This window comes from Mesoplodon mirus (assembly GCF_964341445.2).
Source record: "Mesoplodon mirus genome assembly, chromosome: 10".
NCBI lineage: Eukaryota > Metazoa > Chordata > Mammalia > Artiodactyla > Ziphiidae > Mesoplodon > Mesoplodon mirus.
Genome location: NC_138986.1, coordinates 36217201 through 36236496, shown reverse-complemented (window position 1 = coordinate 36236496; position 19296 = coordinate 36217201). Strand labels below are relative to the sequence as shown.

At 38.8% G+C, this 19296-nt stretch overlaps 1 protein-coding gene across 4 annotated transcripts in view; it reads left to right on the top strand.

Moving 5' to 3' along the window:
• Positions 1 to 19296, top strand: part of NCOA7 (nuclear receptor coactivator 7) — a 152086-nt gene that overhangs the window by 69762 nt on the left and 63028 nt on the right. For all 4 annotated transcript variants that reach the window (XM_082633321.1, XM_082633322.1, XM_082633323.1 and 1 more), the window contains one exon: positions 5220 to 5440. In XM_082633321.1, the coding sequence (XP_082489447.1) occupies positions 5220 to 5440 (221 nt within the window). The remainder of the gene's footprint in view (positions 1 to 5219; positions 5441 to 19296) is intronic.

Sequence of the window (19296 nt, the reverse complement as noted above, 5' to 3'; positions counted from 1 at the left end):
ATATAAAAGAGAAGCAGAAAGTAATTTTTCTTACTCTCTCTTTCCCCACAGCTACTACCTTTCTTTAGCTGGAAACTCACTTTACAAATTTTTTGTTATACCCTTGTAGATGTATTCTATGCACATACTCAATAAGCTTTAAATATGAAACGATTTCTGTCTTCAGTCTTTCCTCTAGTCTCGTGCTAATAGGGCTGTCTGTTGAGTCAGCTCTAGGTCAGCACTGTCCAGTACTTTCTGTGATGACAGAAGTGTTCTATACATGTGTTGTTCAATACAGTACCCACTAGCACATGCCTCTATTGAGTTCTTAAAATATGACTCTTGTAACTGAAGAACTGAATTTAAAATTTTTATTTAATTTTCATTACATTTAATAACCACAGGTGGCTAGTTAGTGGCTACCATATTAGACAGTGCTGTGCTAGATATTTATGTCTATGGCACTTTTTATAGAAACACATGGACCTCAGATTATAGAATTAAAGAGTCATAGAGAGCTAAGTTAATATTAATTAAAGAAGTCTATAGTTTAATCTATTTTTAATTATATGTGGCTAATATATTTTTAAGTATCTAGATAAGGAGATGAGAGTTTATTTTTGAGAACATGTTGCTAATCAAAGAAAGCTGTGAAATGGCATGTTTGTAGGAGAGTAGATCTCAAACAAATCAGAACATAACCTCATTTATCTATTTATTTTTTCAAGAAGTATTTATTGAATAGCTGATGTGTACCATGCATAGGCCCTGGGAGTATGGCATTAACAAAACCTAAACAAGTCCCTGCCCTCATGAAGCTTTCACTCTAGTGTTAATGAAAACCTCCTCTCTCCATTTGGTGCCTTTTTGTGTTACATTCCACTGGCGGTCAGCAAGCACCAGGGGAGACCTCTGCAGAGACAAAGAAAGGAACTTGCTCCAGGCCCTTGGCTTTGATGGCCTCCAGTGCTCTGAACTTATTTCCTTTAGTAAAGGAAAAAGCTTCAGAGGAAAACAGTTTTCATTGAGCTACTAAAAAAATGCTTTCTTTAGCAGTATCACCTTATTTATTTCTGTAGTCGGCTATCTCTGGGTTAGGATACGAGTAGGGGAAAAAGTGAGGTGTGCATATGTCTTACAAGTGCACACAATTTTAATGTAAAAAGAGCCAAGAGATTCCAAAATAAGTCCTTTAGTATTCCTTTTTTTAAATTGAAGTATTGTTAATTTACAACATTGTGCTAGTTTCAAGTGTACAACAGATTCAGTTATATGTACATACATACATATATATTCTTTTCCAGATTTTTTCCATTATAGGTTATGACAAGATGTTGAGTATAGTTCCCTGTACAATACAGTAGGTCCTTGTTTATTTTATATAGTCCTTTAATATCCTTTATGGAAAGGTACGTATAAGAAGCTCAGAATCACGATGGTGAGCCACACTGCCTCATTCTTCTGCTCTTGGGGAAGGTCTGACTAGTGTAATTGCCCCTACCTTTACATTTTCTCCCCCAAACAGTGATTGCCTCTTAGTGTTAGCATTTCATTTGATTTAAGTGTTATTTTTATTTTTCTGCATTTTCAAAATTTCCTAGTATGAAAACATATTATTTTCATAATAAAACAAAGAACAATAAATTATATTGTAAAAAAATAGTTCAGTCAGAGAGATGATGAAAGCCTGAAATCATTCCATGGGAGCAGAGACCAAGAAAAAGAGGTGTATTTGAGAGGGAGAGATTTAGAAAATAGAATTGACAGGGCTTGGTTACAGTAGTGAGAGGAGATTGTGTAATAAACACTTGTTATATGAAACTGTGATCTATTTTTAACAAAGACAAATGAGCATCACAAAAGGTTTTTAGTTTTTTGTTTTTTGGGGGGGGGTTTTGGATTCACAGCAATCAAATGTTAAATATGTCTCACCATTTTCAATCACTCATCTGTTTAAGATGACTTGCCAGGAAATTTTTTTAAATTAATTAATTAGTTAATTTTCGTTGCATTGGGTCTCTGTTGCTCTGTGCGGGCTTTTCTCTAGTTGCGGCGAGCAGGGGCTACTCTTCGTTGTGGTGCACGGTCTTCTCATTGCGGTGGCTTCTCTTGTTGTAGAGCACGGGCTCTAGGTGTGCGGGCTTCAGTAGTTGTGGCTCGCAGACTCTAGAGCGCAGGCTCAGTAGTTGTGGCGCACGGGCTTAGTTGCTCCGCAGCATGTGGGATCTTCCTGGACCGGGGCTCGAACCCATGTGCCCTGCATTGGTAGGCGGGTTCTTAACCAGTGTGCCACCAGGGAAGCCCCAAGTAATTTTTTTAGTCCACCATATAAATGTGTACATTTGGGGCCATTAAAAAAGCTTTGGTGAGGGGCTTCCCTGGTGGCGCAGTGGTTGAGAGTCCTCCTGCCGATGTAGGGGACATGGGTTCATGCCCCTGTCCGCGAAGATCCCACATGCCGCGGAGCGGCTGGGCCCGTGAGCCATGGCCGCTGAGCCTGTGCGTCGCGTCCGGAGCTTGTGCTCTGCCACGGGAGAGGCCACAACAGTGAGAGGCCCGCGTACCACAAAAAAAAAAAAAAAAAAAAAAGCTTTGGTGAAATAAAGGGAGTTTATTTTCTTATGTAACTTTTTGTTTCCAGTTATCTTAATTTAGTAATAACAAAACCCTTTTGTGAGAATGTCTTAGAATGATACTGCTTCCAAGAACAAAAGGGAAGGCTTAAAAGATAAAAGCCCTAAAAAGGAATGTTTGAAGAGCATTAACTATACCACATTTATCAGATTGGCAGTTATCCCCCCCCTTAGAAAAGTATTAACAATGTATTTCCATGCTTTGGGGAAGGATTTTACAGTGGGCTTCCAGAACTCACATCTGATTTCCAGTTACAGGATCAGAATGTTCCACTCATATTGATAACCTCCAGAGAAACAAATTCTCATGAGTTCTCTAGTCAAAACAAAAGATGTAGTTGATTGTAAAGTTACTGAAGTGTTAAATTGTACTCTGTCTTCTGTTAAACAAGTTTGGTATTGCTATTATCTAGCTTTTTTTTTTTCTTCTGAAATAACAACTATGTTTGGCTATATGGGTTGACAATAATTGTCTGTGTGGAAAGGGGGGGAAATGAATGAAACAATGTATCCCATTTTGTTATTTCCACGTGTGAAAATCTCTAACGAGATGCCTCCAACAGTGCTGCTGTTCATCAAAACATGTGCCCTAGATCTGAGTGAATTTAATTATAGTGGGAACAGTGAAATAAGGACATTTAAATTAACTTACAGTAGAAAAATTCAGGAGATTAAGAAGCAGCAACATATCTCAGTCTGCGTAGAACTAATTTTTGAAGTCTCTTTTCTCTCCTTCCTGGAAGGAATCATTTTTGGAAGTGGGCAGTAACATTCATCTCAAGCATGTTTTTGTTAAACCAGTATATCAGAACAAGATCAGCATGTCCTCTGGATACAGAGATCAGCTCTTTGCATAGACCTCCCTAAGCAAAGAGCTGATCTCTGTGTGATACCAGGTTACTGCATATTAATTTCAGCCTCATACAGAAATCTTGATCGAGAGAGAAATTGTTTTATTAGGAGCATTATCTGACACACCTTTGCAAAGAGCCACCTACTCTTTTACCAGAAAAAAAGTTTAAAATCTGAGGATAGAAAATAAAAACATGCTTACTGGATATAATTCCTTTTTATGAATTTCCAATTTTGTTTAGTTTGTGTTCTTATTTGTTTTTTTAACAGGTAAACCTAAAGAGAGCGCTAAGCTAAGAGATGGGAAATATATTCATTTATGATTTTTTTCCAGCTTTCCTTTCTCCTAGGCCATATACTCATTTATTAACAATGAAAATATAAGAACTTGACTGCTCAGTGAATAACAGCTTAGTTGAAATGTTTTGTTAGAACATGGTATGGTACCTTTATCTCAAAAGCTGAGTTTTTGAACTATACCATGAACTTTTTGAACTAAGCATGAACTATACCATGTTTAATTCTCATGTCATCCTATGATTGCATTTGGGTATATTCTACTGTTTCTGTTTGTTTGTATTTTACTGTTGATACATATTTTTTCAATTGATCCTAATAAAAGACCCCGTTAGATAGCTAAGCCTCAGTGAGGGACCTCTTTAGACTGTTAATTTTTCCAACATTACAGAGCAAATCAGCATAACATCAAACCTTAGTCCCTGTTTGATCCTACAGTTATCTCCTTTTTCTCCCAAAACATTTCATCCATTGCCCAACATCAAATTGTATAGATGCTCAAGAGAGCAAAGGAAATAGACATGTGTGTGAGAAAGCCAACTGTGCCTAGATAGAAGGGGGAAAAATGATCCTAATTTTAAAAATGTTTATATATGACCAGACTGCCATGTATAGTAGAGGCCAAGGCCCTTATTCTTTACATTCTGGGGCGGTAAAAACATTCTTAAGAGGGACTAGTGAGTACAGGGTGACACGTCAGTTAACCAGAGTGATACATCAACTGGAAAATATTTTGAGTTACTGGATTTCAGTGAATTATTATAAACTTCTGTTATACGTCTTTGAATTAGGAATGAAGAATTGAAAACATCAAATATGTTAACTAATGTATCAGTCAGCTATTATATTAGTAATCATAACAACTATATGTTGTCATTGTGGCATTTTCTATCTCAGGAAATGCAGCTCTTTCTTCACTACTACTATCATATATGTAAAGGAGAGGAATTACTCAGACCTCAACCAGTTCATACCTTGCCAAACCTTGCTCCTCAGTGTGTGAGCCAATTATAAAGGATTTGTTTTTATAAATGTGCTTGCCCATCCATCCAAAGGCACCCTTGAAACCAGAAACACTTGAAAAAAAATGTAACACACTAAACATGGCATTGTAGTAGGGTAGCTGCATATCTTGATAAAAAATACCTAACATTTTATAGCCTATAGAAGAATCTAGTATTTCCTCAGGTCTAAAGCATTTCCCAGTGATTTTTTTTGAGACATAAGTATGGAGGATATAAAATTGAGGAAAGGCCACAGATCTCCACATAAGAATTTTTAAGTGATTAAAAAAGAAAAAAAAGATAACAGGAAAGTGTAATTAACAGTAATATAAAGAGTTTTCCATATCAATTAATTAGTTTCTCAAAGCCCAGTAGCATGAAATTAATATGATTTCTCTTAGCAAATTATTTCTTCCTTTTATTTTTCCTTTTTTTTTTTTCTCATCCCTAGATTGAAAAAGAAAAAGCAAGCCAAACAAAATGCAGAGACAGCCTCAGCTATGGCTACAAGGACTCATTCTGGAAAAGAAGATGCTAGTACAGTCATTTTAGAACGAGACATGTGCAACATTGCTGTGGAAGAGGAATATATTACTGATGAGAAAAAAAAGAGAAAAAGTAATCAGTTAAAGGAGATCAGGCGTACAGAACTAAAGAGATATTATAGTATTGGTGAGTATTGGTGGCAACTTTGCAGTATTTTCATTTTAAAAATCTGTAATAGTTTTTAAAAAATGATAATTTGTAACTGGTCATAATATATAATAATAATAGTAACAGTTTATTGAGCAGCTACTATGTGTGTGTGTGTATATATATAATATATAATGTGTAAAGGGAATAACAATTATAATAATTTATATTTATATAAATATATATAAATATTGTGTAAAGATATATATATATATATTATATATATATATAATCTTGTTTAAAGGGAATGACAATTGAATAATGTTGGTGTGTCTTGTTTAATTTTATGTTCCCAACATCTAACACAGTGTCTAGCACATCGTGTCTGCTCATAAATATTTATTAAATGAATGGTCACTTTCCTTGTATGGGAAATATTTTTCTTAATATTTATAGACATGTCCATAAGAATGTTGATAGAAATGCCTGCACTGTTTCCTAGGCAATAGGAAATGGAGGAGAAATGGCCTAGCATCCATTGGTTAAAAAAACAAGACCATGATGATGATGACTTGAGAGTTGTAGCTGAGGGGAATCTTAAAATGAGTCCACAGTATCATGTAGTTTCTGAGGATAGTCATTGCAGCTGCATTAGCACAGGTGGCTTGTCTAGCATGATGGAGGTGATGATCCTGCTTTACTTTACCATTCATCTCATACCTCCTGCTCCTATCACGTGCAGGCCTGGAGTATGTTCAAAAGAGAATGCAAAGGGACTTCCCTAGTGGTGCAGTGGCTAAGAATCCGCCTGCCAGTGCAGGGGACGTGGGTTCAAACCCTGGTCCAGGAGGATCCCACATGCCGCGGAGCAACTAAGCCCATGCACCACAACTACTGAGCCTGCACTCTAGAGCCCACAAGCCACAACTGCTGAGCCCATGGGCCACAACTACTGAAGCCTGTGTACCTAGAGCCCGTGCTCCACAACAAGAGAAGCCACCATAATGAGAAGGTTGTGCACCACAACAAAGAGTAGCCCCCGCTCACAGCAACTAAGACCCAGCACAGCCAAAAAAAAAAAAAAAAAAAAAGAGTGCAAAGAAAGGGAACCAGGAGATGAAACTTGATGTGGCACACGGGTTACAGTGTACTTGAGATTGCTAGGCTCAGAGACGGAAGACTAAGGAGGTCTCTGAGAACAAACTGCAGTCCAGTATATGAAACCTGGGCTGGTAGCAGGCACTGGGTCCACAGGGTCCCAAACTTGGTTCCAGTTGATGCCAAAGTTACCGGGGGACAGATCTCGTCTCTGTGTTAATATAACTCTCTACTAGTGCTCATCAAACATAAAGGTGGGCTGCCATTGGGATGGTTATAAATGAGCTTTTGCTGACATTGCTCCAACAGAGGGAGATGAGGTATCTGCAGTGGAAAGCCTGTGGTTTGTAGTATTCCAGTGGGTTCCCGTGATTATGTCATATATTACATAGCTTCATGGTTGCTTTTAGTCTGAAGCCACTCAGCATTTTATAAAAAGCTGTAACTGTCAACCTATTGAAAGAGACTTCTGTGTGATTAATAAACTTCCTCTTAAAATTTTAAGTGTTGAGTATTATCCTTAAAAGGGAAAGAGGAGTAAGGAAAATTGCATTTCACATTTTTTACAGTGTACACATGGGACATTTGAAAATGTGTGGTTTTTACAGTTGTACAGTTTAAAATACTATCTTTTCTCATCCTACTTTAAATGCTGCTGCTTAAGCAGTATTTTTAAATGGAGACATTTTGCTCTGTAGGGTTTCCCTGAAGGAGGTTGATAGAGTCCTGTCCATTGAGATTTCTTTTTTCATGATGCTATACTAACTGCAGATGCTGCTTTGGGATAGCTTTTTAACGTGCTGCCCTCTGTTGCATGTGTAACACTTTGAATGTGAAACAATACCCTTCACTCTGCTCTTTACCTAACTAACTCTCACTAGACTTCACCAAATCACCTCAGTCATCTTTTCTTCCAGGAAGTCCTCCCTGTCCCTGGACAGGTTAGACTTCCCTTCTGCATTGTCGTCATGGGTTTATTTATCTGCTCTCCTGTTTACAGGCTGCTTTGGCTTGGACCCTGTATTATTAGCTTTGTGTAGTATCTGCATTACAGGTGCTCTTTAAATGTGCCTTGAGTGGATGACATGTACATAGATGAATGAATACTGTGATTTGTTTGAGTTTCATGAAAATTCTGGAAGAATGTAGGCAACATTACAATAGTTGAGTCAGAATTATCCTGTGATTTTATTTGGTGACAGTTAAGTAAAGAGATGCCATTGAGCTTTTCATTTTCTCTCAAGAATGGCAGTGATAACAACGGTTTGGAGGTTTGAGGCATTTTCTTAGGAGAATCCAGTGCTTATAGAAAACTACTAGGTGGGCCATTGAGTCCCAGGATTCCTTGTCCCTTTTCGCATCTGACTCTAGCTGACAGACAGCTGTGTTGGCAGGTTTGCTTGATCTCATAGGGCTGATGTGGCATATTTCCTAGATTCCCATCCCAGAATGTTGTCCCGTACCACTAGGTGGAGTATTAGACCTCAAGTCAAAAGTAATTCTAGTCCAAGTTCTTTTGGTGGCTCTAGTCTGGGGAGGAGAGATGCTAAAATGGGAGGATCTGTCAGCCACATTAAGGATTTGGACTTTATCCTGTATCAGTGGGAAGCCGCTGGGGGAACTCCATTAACTGTCTGTTTTAAGAGGATAAATCTAAGGACAGTGCATGGAAGTGAGTCTGAAGGCAGGTTGGAGACTGGGGCAGAAGAGAACAGCACCCTAAGGAGAGATTTTGCTCATAGAAACAGCAGTATTTGGTGACCAATGTAGTGTGTGAGGGAGAAAAAGAACAGAGTCAAGAACTGACAAACTGGAAAACTCAAGAAGAAAGAAGGAAAATAATGAATTTGTGTTTGGAGGTATTTTAGAGGAACCAAATGGATTTGTCTAGAGGGACCTGGATTTTGGGTGAAAGGCCTGGAAATTGCTACTTAAAGGTGTGAGGTAAATATGTGTAAAAGAAGTAATCCAGGGAACGCACAGAAAGTCAAAACAAAAAGTTAATGGAGGGACTTCCCTGGTGGCACAGTGGTAAAGAATCCACCTGCCAATACAGGGACATGGGTTCAAGCCCTGGTCCGGGAAGATCCCATATGCCTCGGAGCAACTAAGCCCATGCGCCACAACTACTGAGCCTGCGCTCTAGAGCCCACGAGCCACAATTACTGAGCCCGCGAGCCACAAGTACTGAAGCCCGTGCACCTAGAGCCCGTGCTCCACAACAAGAGAAGCCACTGCAATGAGAAGCCCATGCACCGCAAAGAGGAGTAGCCCATGCTCGCTGCAGCTAGAGAAAGCCCGCGCACAGCAACAAAGACCCAATACAGCCGAAAATAAATAAATAAATAAATAAAAAGTTAATGGATGATAAATGATAACTTATAGAAAAACAGACTGGAAGGATCTATAACAATATGTTGATTATTGTTTCCTCTGGGTACAGAAATTGCAAAGGAGTTTTGTTTTCTTTATGTTCTTGCACATTACACAGTTTAAATTTATTTTTAGTATTAATCAGAAAATTATAGAGAACTGAATAATGTAATAGAGAAAACCCAAGGGCTTTAGAAAAAGAACATTAGACAAATGTAAAGTTCTATCATCCATATAAAAGAAAATGATTACTTTCTGTAGGTATCTATTTCCACATCTGTAACTACCTACCTGATTTAAGGAAGCATATTTTGACAAAATAATGTTTTTTACTTATTAAAGTAGATTTATCTGTGCCTCATGTAAGCCTTGGGTAGTAATTCATTACTCTCTCCTACCACTTCGGAGAACACTACAGCTAAGATACTGATAAAAGATGTTATGGAAAGACTGAGTCACTAGAATTGTCTTGTGACAAAATGGTGCCAATTCCAAAAGTGTTTTGTTTTTGAGAGGGGAAGTAGGAGAAAGGAAGTGGCTTAATTACATCGAGGCAGATGGCATCAGATAAATCTAGATCTAGCACCTAGTGTAGCACGGGGCACACGGTAAGCATCCGCACAAAAGCTTCTAACGTAAGTGAACTCGACCCTTCTATGCTTGCACTTGTATTTACTGATACATAGGGCTCCTTATGCACTTATTCTATTTATTTATATAAACCCCTAAGGAATTGTTTTGTTTTGTTTTGTTTTGTTTGCGGTACGCGGGCCTCTCATTGTTGTGGCCTCTCCCGTTGCGGAGCACAGGCTCCGGACGCACAGGCTCCGGACGCGCAGGCTCAGTGGCCATGGCTCACGGGCCCAGCCGCTCCGCTGCATGTGGGATCTTCCCGGAACGGGGCACGAACCCGTGTCCCCTACATCGGCAGGCGGACTCTCAACCACTGCGCCACCAGGGAAGCCCAGGAATTGTTTGATAACAATATATTTTTATAATTTTATATTTTAACAATGTTAATATATTTTTCAAAATTAGCTATTAAGTTATAGTTAAGTTTGACACAAGTAGTAGGAATGTTTACATATGTTTCAAAAGATGTTTGGTCCATATTACAATATCAAAATATATTAAGTTGCATGAATTATATCTCAAAATTCTCTTACATTAAAGGAATACATTATTCCTTAATCTTAGAATAGTACACATCTTTGCTTCTATGGAAGTGGAGATAGGAATGGGAATTTTACAAATGTGGATAATATCTCAGTGGGAAGTTCTTTAACTGAAACACAGATATATAGATGTAAGACCTGAAAGAGACAGAGAAATTTTATAAATATGGGAGGCCAGCCTAAATTGGAATAAAATATATCACTATGTTTTTGTAGTGTTTTAATATAAAAGATTAATACTAAGAATCCTGGGTAGTAAAGTAGAAATTGTAAGAGAATTGGGAGGTTATTTTAACAAACAGAAAGCACTTAGGTAAGAGTTTGGTCAGTTTTGTGGTTATTGCAATTAAGATTTATTTAGAGAAAACCTCTGCAGTGTAAAGAATGAATTTAGCTTTTCAATAATAAATCTGCAATGTCTAAATCATTTCACATCATAGTTTTCCCTCCTGAGTTCAAAAGGAACTTAACAAGAGTAAAATAAATGAAATTCTCCACTTTTCCTTCGTTAAACATTTTTGGGGTTTGCTACAGGATGAAAGTAACCAACTATTGAATTACTTCTCACGATGGCAACCCTGACACTTTTCCTCATACAGATTACTTTTTCTTAGGATATTTTTTAACCACATGTGTGAAGATTTCCTATCTGTTGCTTATCTTTGTTTCACTTAACAAGTTCAAAAAGCCAAAGATGTGCTATTCTGATAAATTAATTCCTAAACATAAAAGTAGGTCAAACCACAAACATACAATAGCATGACTCTTCTGTTCAAAAGTAATGATCATTTTAGTGCTTTAGAGCTCAAATGAAAGGATCAAAATGGACTTTGATGTGGAAAGAGGATATTAAGAACCTTATTCATATTTTTTTAATCAAGCAGTGTATAAACACTTCAGGGACTTGGGGATAAAATAAATCGAAATTATTAGGATGGAAATAATTAGGCTTGTGCTTCTTGGGGCCATCAAGGAAGTCAAACTAATGTTTAAAGTGAAGTCATACCATGAAAGCCTAGGTGGTGAACAGGTCCAATCTGACAAGTGCCCCCAGAAGGCAAAGGTTCATCACAGAAAGAATGCAAGCATTAAGAGAGAAGATGACAGATGTGGGAGGCATAAGTGAAGGACCTAGGAATCAAAGGTGTTCTTGTGAGGAGGTCAGAACAATGGGAATAGGAGCAGTAATCAGACATAGTGTAAGATAAGAAGAATGCTTTCATGAGCTGAAATTCGTACCCGACTTCTAAAATCAGAACAGCTCATCATATTTAAGCAAAATTAAGGGGAAAACTCTGCACTTAAATGTGACAAATGTTTACAGGTTATGGATAAATGGTAAAAACAAACAAAAAAACAAACAGGCAAAAAGAAAAAAACCCACAAAAAACTTAACAAAATGTTCCCTATGAAGGAGCAGAGAAGAGAGGCACAGACTTCTCCACAGCAGTGAACACCAGAGGAATTAAATCTCCTTCAGAATTGTGAAGTAAAAGTTGTTTTTCAGACTCAAAGACAACAGGACATCCTCAAACATTCTAAGGTTTCAGGAAACATACCTTTTGTATCATACCTTTCTTAAAATAAAGTTACTGAGAGGGAGTGATGTTTTTTTCTGAGACATATGTCAAAATGTAGTCCTCAAGAATGAAAAAGTCATTTTTATTTATTTATTTAGTTAGTTAGTTATTATTTTTGGCTGTGTTGGGTCTTCTTGCTGCACGCGGGCTTTCTCTAGTTGTGGTGAGCAGGGGCTACTCTTCTTTGCGGTGCGAGGGCTTCTCATTGCGGTGGCTTCTCTTGTGGATTGCGGCTCTAGGTGCGTGGGCTTCAGTAGTTGCAGCATGCGGGCTCAGTAGTTGAGACCTGTGGGCCCTAGAGTGCGTGGACTTCAGTAGTTGCGACGCGCGGGCTCTAGAGCGCAGGCTCAGTAGTTGTGGCACACGGGCTTAGTTGCTCCAAGGCTTGTGGGATCTTCCTGGACCAGGGATGGAACCCATGTCCTCTGCATTGGCAAGCTCATTCTTAACCAGGGAAGTCCTGAAAAAGTCATTTTATAAAAGAATTGGTGGTCAGCATTGCAACTAATAAAACATAAAATTAAAAATACATAATAATGATTGTAAACCTGACTATAAGTAGGAATATAAAAAGGCATCATAATTCTTTTTTCCAGCTTTACTGAGATATAATTGACATAAAATTGTGTAAGGTTAATGTATACAATGTGTTAATTTGATATATGGATATATTGCAAAATGATTACCACCCTAGCATTCACTAACACCTTCATCTGGTCACATAATTACCATTTCTTTTATGTGGTAAGAACATTTAAGAGGTGCTCTCTTAACAACTTTTAAGTACAGCGTACAGTATTTAACTGTGATCACCATGCTGTTCATTAGATCCTCAGAACCTATTTATCTTATCGCTGGATGTTTGTACTCTGACCAACATCTCCCCATTCCCATACCCCCCAGGGCCTGCTAACTGGTTGGGTTTCGCTCAAGGGAACCTCCTTCCTTTTCCTCACAGCTCCAGCCCTCCCATTAACACAGTATATTGTAATCCATTCTAGTCACTAAGTGAAGCAGCTGTGTTTCACAGAACCTGCTGTACTTGTTCTGGCTGAGAGTCTAGTCCTCTTATGACTATAGTGGTCTGCATCTTGCAAATCTTGTTTCCTGCTCAGTCCGTCGTGTGATATCACATTTGTATTATGAGAAATCTCACTTTTAGAGAAACACTCAAATGTGGATGGGGCCAAGGGAAGGACAACAGATTAGACTAAATAGGGTTAGTGATTTTTCAGTTTGAGTGATTTTGAAAAATCAAATTAGAAGTGAACTGGGGAGAGTGCAAGGGAAAAACACTGAATGGAGGAATGTGGTCGGATCTTTTTGGAAGGCAGTTTGGCCATTTTTATTAAGAGCTTTACTTTTGCACACCCTTTTCCCCAACAATTCTGTTTGCAGAAGCTTACCCTAAGGAAATGATTATGAACGTAGTGGATTTGACCACAGCGACTATCATTGCATGTTTAAAATAGTGGGAAAATTAAAATAACATAAATAACTTTAAATGGAATACTATGTGCCATTTTTTGTTTTCAATATATGTTTTTTAAAATAATTATTTACTTATTAGTATTTATTTATTTGGCTGCATTGAGTCTTAGTTGCGGCACGCGGGCTCCAGAGTGCGCAGGCTTAGTTGCTACACGGCATTGGGATCTTAGTTCCCCGAGGAGGGATCAAAAGCGCGTCCCCTGCATTCAAAGGCAGATTCTTAGCCACTGGACCACCAGGGAAGTCCCACCGTTTTTTAAAGATGAAGAAAAACAGTTAATGACGTGGGAAATTTTCACAAAATATTGTTACAGTAGAAAAGCAGGTTGACAATAGTGTATGGACTACAATTCCATCTTTGTGTAAAAGAAGGAGAGCTGTTGGAAGTATATTTACCAGAATGCAAACATTGTTTCTCTCTGAATGGAGGTAAAATGGGTGATTGGTATTTTCTTCTTTCATTCAACTGTATTTTAAAATGACCACAGATAATTTTGATTCATATAGAATTGGTTTTCATGTTTCCTAAATTTTCTCCTAAAGCTTAAATTCACTCAGTTAAGCCCTTGATCCATTTATAAAAAAGAAAAAAGACATTTTGAAAGAGTTTTTCAGAGGGTGGGAAAGAAGGTGAGGAGGAGAGGAGAAGCAGCATCAGACATGAGGAAGAACAGAAAGAATCTATTGATATTTTGGGTGAGTGTCTCCTGTGGGCTAGATGCCTTATTTCATTATTTAATTTTCTACGTATCACGATCTGCTGCAGGCAATAGTAAGCCTGTTCTATAAATGAGAAAATCTAGAAGCTGAAAAAGTTGCAGAAGTTCCCACCACAGCTCAGCATGAAGCAGGGTTTAAGCCAAGGTCTCTGGTACCAAAGCCCAAGTGAAACCTCCCCCATCTTTCTGCTTCTCCTGAATCAACTCTGAGAGAAAAATAAGGCAAAAGTTAAATCAAATTTTAGTGTCTTGTCCACTGCCTCAAGAACATTGTTGTATCTTAGTAAGGAAGAAAAAGTTGACTGTACATGGAATTACCTTTTCCCCTGAGCTATAATGAGTGATGTTAAGGTTGGAAGTTCTCTCTGGGCTTAGCTGCTGGACCTAGTCACATACATAGTTACATTCAGAACACTCACTGGTTTTACAACGAAATCAAATGCTGAGAGAACAACTGAAATAACCCGGTTCCTCAGAGTGAGACTAGTTCATTCATTCCACAGTACAGCATTGGTGGTATAGTGGTGAGCATAGATACCTTCCATTCATTCCACAAACAATTGAGGGCTTGCTCAGAGCTGAGGGTGGCATTGGGCTCTGAGGTAAAACGTTCCGTGATAGACAACTCCTCTGCCCTTCTTACAGTCTAGGTTTTACTTCAGTGTGACTCATTTTAATCAAGGACTGTAGTGCCTGTGATGTGCTTAAAAGAAGGAAAATCACATCTACTGCAAGCTGTTTCCCTTTGTGTCAACTGAGAATGAAACATGGAGTTTACATTGAGTACGGCGTTCTTCCTCATGTTCCTACCCTCTCCAGGCTCAGGAGAGGAAGGCTCCTCACGGCACAGCTGTTTAAACTTTTATTGTTAGCAGTTTAGGATCAGGTATTCCAGAAGTTACCCTTAGAATCCTAAATAATAGTATTGAATGTTTTCATTGCACTCTTCACAGAGGCAGGTCAATAATATGGGAAGTGTGCATCACCAATAGAGAAGATGTGACTTCTTTAATCAAAGACAAGTCCTGTATTTTCTTCAAAGACATTTATGACTTTACTTTTTACTATTAAATCTTTGATCCTTCTGCACTGATTTGAGGGTGATCTGGGTTTTTCTCTAAATGTTAGCTAGTGTTCACCAACATCATTGAATGATAATCCATAAGGTTTCCTGAGCCCTTTCTTCGCACATTGTGGAGTGCTTTACCTGATCGAATTGCCTTATCTAATCCCTACAGTAACTCTCTGTGAGAGTCCAGTTGGCATTCCCATTTTACACCCTGGGATACTGCTTTCATTAAGTAAAGTCACTTGTTCAAGGTCACACAGTGAGCCAGGGGCAGACAAGGACTTGTTCTGTCTCCCTGATGCCAGAGCCTGCTCTATAACAATAAGTTAGACATTTATGTGAAAACTCAGCCTTTTCTTTTCTGGTTTATAAAGGTACCTTTATTTTACATGAAATTCTTTCAATACGGCTCCGATTTTTAGTTATTTCACCACAATGTTTTAATTGCTATGGCTTTATAATTGTGTGTTTTAACATCAATACAGTATACCTACCCTCATTTCTCTTTCAAAAATAATTTTGGATAGTCTTAATGTATTTAGCTTCTAGTCTTATATATTTATACCTGGTTAACAGTTTGACATGTTTCCCTTCTCCAAAATGTTTTTTAATTTTTGACCTAAATCGCATATAATTTAAAAATTAATTTGAAGAGAAAGTGAAATATTCACAAGAATGATGTTTCCTATTTAGGAACATTATATGCACCACCCTGTATTCAAGCTTCCATTTATATACTTCAGAGAACCTTTAAAACTTTTTTTGTATATCTTTTGCCATTATCTTGCTGTATTTATTCTTAGATATTTTCTAGTTTGATACCATTATGCTGGAACTTTTCCAAATAGTTTTTATCACGAGTATAAAAGATTGCTACATCTGGTCACCTTACTGAACAATTTTATGATTTCTGGATGTTTTTATGATGTTGGCTTTTGAGGTAGATAATTAATTCATCTGCTAATAATCAAATTTTCATTTCTCTCTTTTCAGTATTTAAAACTTTTTTATGACTAGAAATTCCAGAACAAAGTTGAGTATAAACTATGATAGTAGGAATTCCTGTATTTATTTTGGTTAGTGTTTTACTTTTTATATTTGCTTTTGGTTTCTGCTATAAGAATTCATCTGTTTACACAGGCATGCTTTAGGAGGGTTTAGAATAGTGCTTAGAGTGCTTAATTCTAGAGACCATTGGGGAACAAGTGGGCACATGGAGTCCATTCTGCACACATGTTGCCTTTCAGGGCTCTAAAGGGTGTCCTGCAATAAAGGGCAGGGGTTCCCTCTTCCTCCTCGGGATTTCCAAGCTGTCTCCTTATGTTTGAAGTGTTTCTGCTTTCATCTCCACTACAGAGTTTATTTTTATGACCTTGAGTACTTGTAGTTTAGCCTTGCCTCACATTAGGTTAGCCTCTTTGTTGTAATTTAGTGGACTGGGAGATACAATGCCCAGAAGCCTTAAAAGCTTTGCTGGAAGTGCTCTCAGGCATTTGTCTTCATAGAACAACAGGAATAAAAAGAATGGGTGGAGCTTGTGCAGTGCCTGTGGGTATCCCTCCCACTGCACACCCTGGAATCTTCTGTACTTAAAAGCTTTGCTGGAAGTGCTCTCAGGCATTTGTCTTCATAGAACAACAGGAATAAAAATAATGGGTGGAGCTTGTACAGTGCCTGTGGGTATCCCTCCCACTGCATACCCTGGAATCTTCTGTAAGGCTGGGGTGGCGGCCTCACTACTGTGTTAGTTCAGGCTGCATTTAGGTAACTAACCAGGCACTGCAGTCCTGGAAGTGATGTCATGAAGTCATTTAGTTTTCATTCTTATGGGGAAATTGCTTTTGGTATACAGCCTTTAGGGTTTCATTGCTTTTTCAGAAGCATATTTCTCATTAATATCAAAGAGTAACTAAACATTCTTCATCATGTTAAGAAAATTCACTCCTATCCTTAGTTTTCTAACAGTTGGATTTTTTTAAAAATTGTATTCTTTTTAAAAGTATAATAATGGCTGTTTAATTTCATCAGATGATTTTTTGACATGTATCAGAGTGATCAGATATGGTTTTTTTCCTTTAAGCAATTTATAATCATCTATCACATTAATGCTATATTGCTCCCGTATTTCTGGAATGAAACCTTTTGCTTATGGTATAATTCTTTTAACACCCTACTCTGTTCAAATTGCTGTTTACTGATGTTGACTGCAGTATTATTAATTGCATTTGTTAAACACTTACTTTGTGCCAGGCTCTGAGATAAACACTGTGCCCACTATCTCATTTAATCTTTTGAACAACATTGTGAGATCTCCATTTTACAGATAAGGAAACGGAGGCACAAAGATTTCAAGTGACTTGTTTAACATTGCACAGCTATGAGGGTTGCTTGGTGAACCCAGCTTTTTTTGACCCCAAAACCAAATAATAATCAGAAAAATGTTGGGTGACCTAAGGGAAATGGCACATGACCTGACTTTGATTAATATCATCAGATTGCCATAACCAAATGCATCTGTTCCCAGTTTAGGGCTATGTCTGTCATTGGAAACAGATTTTCCTGTTTACAAATCATGGTACCCTTTTCTTAGATTTAGAGAGACATAGACAATTGTTGCTCTCTGAATCCACATCTTTTGGATGCCATGGAAACTATCCTTCCTCTTCAGACAACTGTGTATGGGTCCTGTGCTTTCAGCTTCGTGTACCTATTCAGATGGTCTTATGATAGAGATGGAAGGAAGGGAGAGAACTGATTGTTCAAGAGGAGTAAGGGAAGAAGGGGGCCACACACCCGGTAGATGTAAGGCCAGAGAAAAATTGGTTCTGATATAATTTGAAAACCTGATAATTTTCAACGTTCTGTTTGTGCTTGTTCAGATAGTTGATAATAGAAAAAACAAAGCTACACTCTGACTTTTCTATCCTTCCTCTATCTATGTAGAGCTTATGGAATCAAGATCCAGGGAATTCACAGGTATCTCTTTGTTTCTGTTTTCAAGTACAATAATGCATAATGTCCACTCTCCTGACTTCACTCAGTCCCCAGTGGTCTGTGCCAGGAGCCAGATGCTCTGGTTTCAGTGACATTGATATTGTCTCATTCTTTTTTTTTTCTTTTTTTTGCGGTACGTGGGCCTCTCACTATTGTGGCCTCTCCCGTTGCGGAGCACAGGCTCCGGACGTGCAGGCTCAGAGGCCATGGCTCACGGGCCCAGCCGCTCCGCGGCATGTGGGATCTTCCCGGACCAGGGCACGAACCCGTATCCCCTGCATCGGCAGGCAGACTCTCAACCACTGCGCCACCAGGGAAGCCCGATATTGTCTCATTCTTGCTGGAATTTTTCCAGAACTGAAACATACAACCAGAGCTGCATTCCTGAACACCTCCATCCACCTTCCCCTATCCCCCTCCTCCACAGCACACTCACATTCACACCTGAGATTGCTACTTGAATCCTCAAAAATCCCCTCTTTGGATCTGAACCTCTTATCTTTTCCCATTAACCTGTTCTCCACCTGTGGTAGGCAGAATAATGCCCTCATGCCCTCCCACCCTCCCCAAAAGATATCCGTGTCCTAATTTCCAAAACCTGTCAGGTTACACAGCAAAGGTGAATTAAGGTTGTAGATGGAATTAAGGTTGCTAATCAGCTGACCTGAAGGAGGCGCACATCCTGGATTATCCAGGTGCCCAGTATAAACGTGAGGATTCTGAAAAGTGAAAGAGGGAGGCAGAAGAGAGAGATCTAGAGAACCGGCAGCATGAGAGCACACGGCTTGGTGTTGCTGGCTTTGCAGATGGAGGGAGGGACCTTGAGTTGTCTTGCAGTAGCAATAGGAAGCTAGCACATCATGTCATTCTCCTAACCCCGTCTCGGTGCCCCTCACCTACCACTCCTCGAGCTCTTGATGCCCTGCTTGCATGTCCTAACCCCATAGGTGGCCATGACAGCAGGGGATTTGCTGATGTCTTGCATGGTCTGTCACCCAGATGTTGAGACCCACCCTGGGGGAACCCTTACTGCTGCTGCTTGTTGCTTCTTTCAGTATTCATTTTATTAAAACCTGATCTTTGCCACAGTAACGCTTCCAAATGTCACAACCCCTTAAACCCCCAGTCCTGTCTTCATCTCCTTACATTTTAGCAAATAACTTTCCTGTTGGGGTTAACACCATCTGTCTTGAGATCCCTGCACTTTTCACCCCGGGACCTCTGTGACCTCCCAGTTACCTGTTTCCAGGTTTCCATCTCTCATCCTCAGGGTAACATTTGACAGTGTCAGTACAACTTTCCTTTAACTTTTTTCCACGCCTTTGTGACATTGCACTCATTTTCCTATCTTTTCAAATCCTCCCCACCCGCCAATCAGCCACACTTCTTTTCGGCC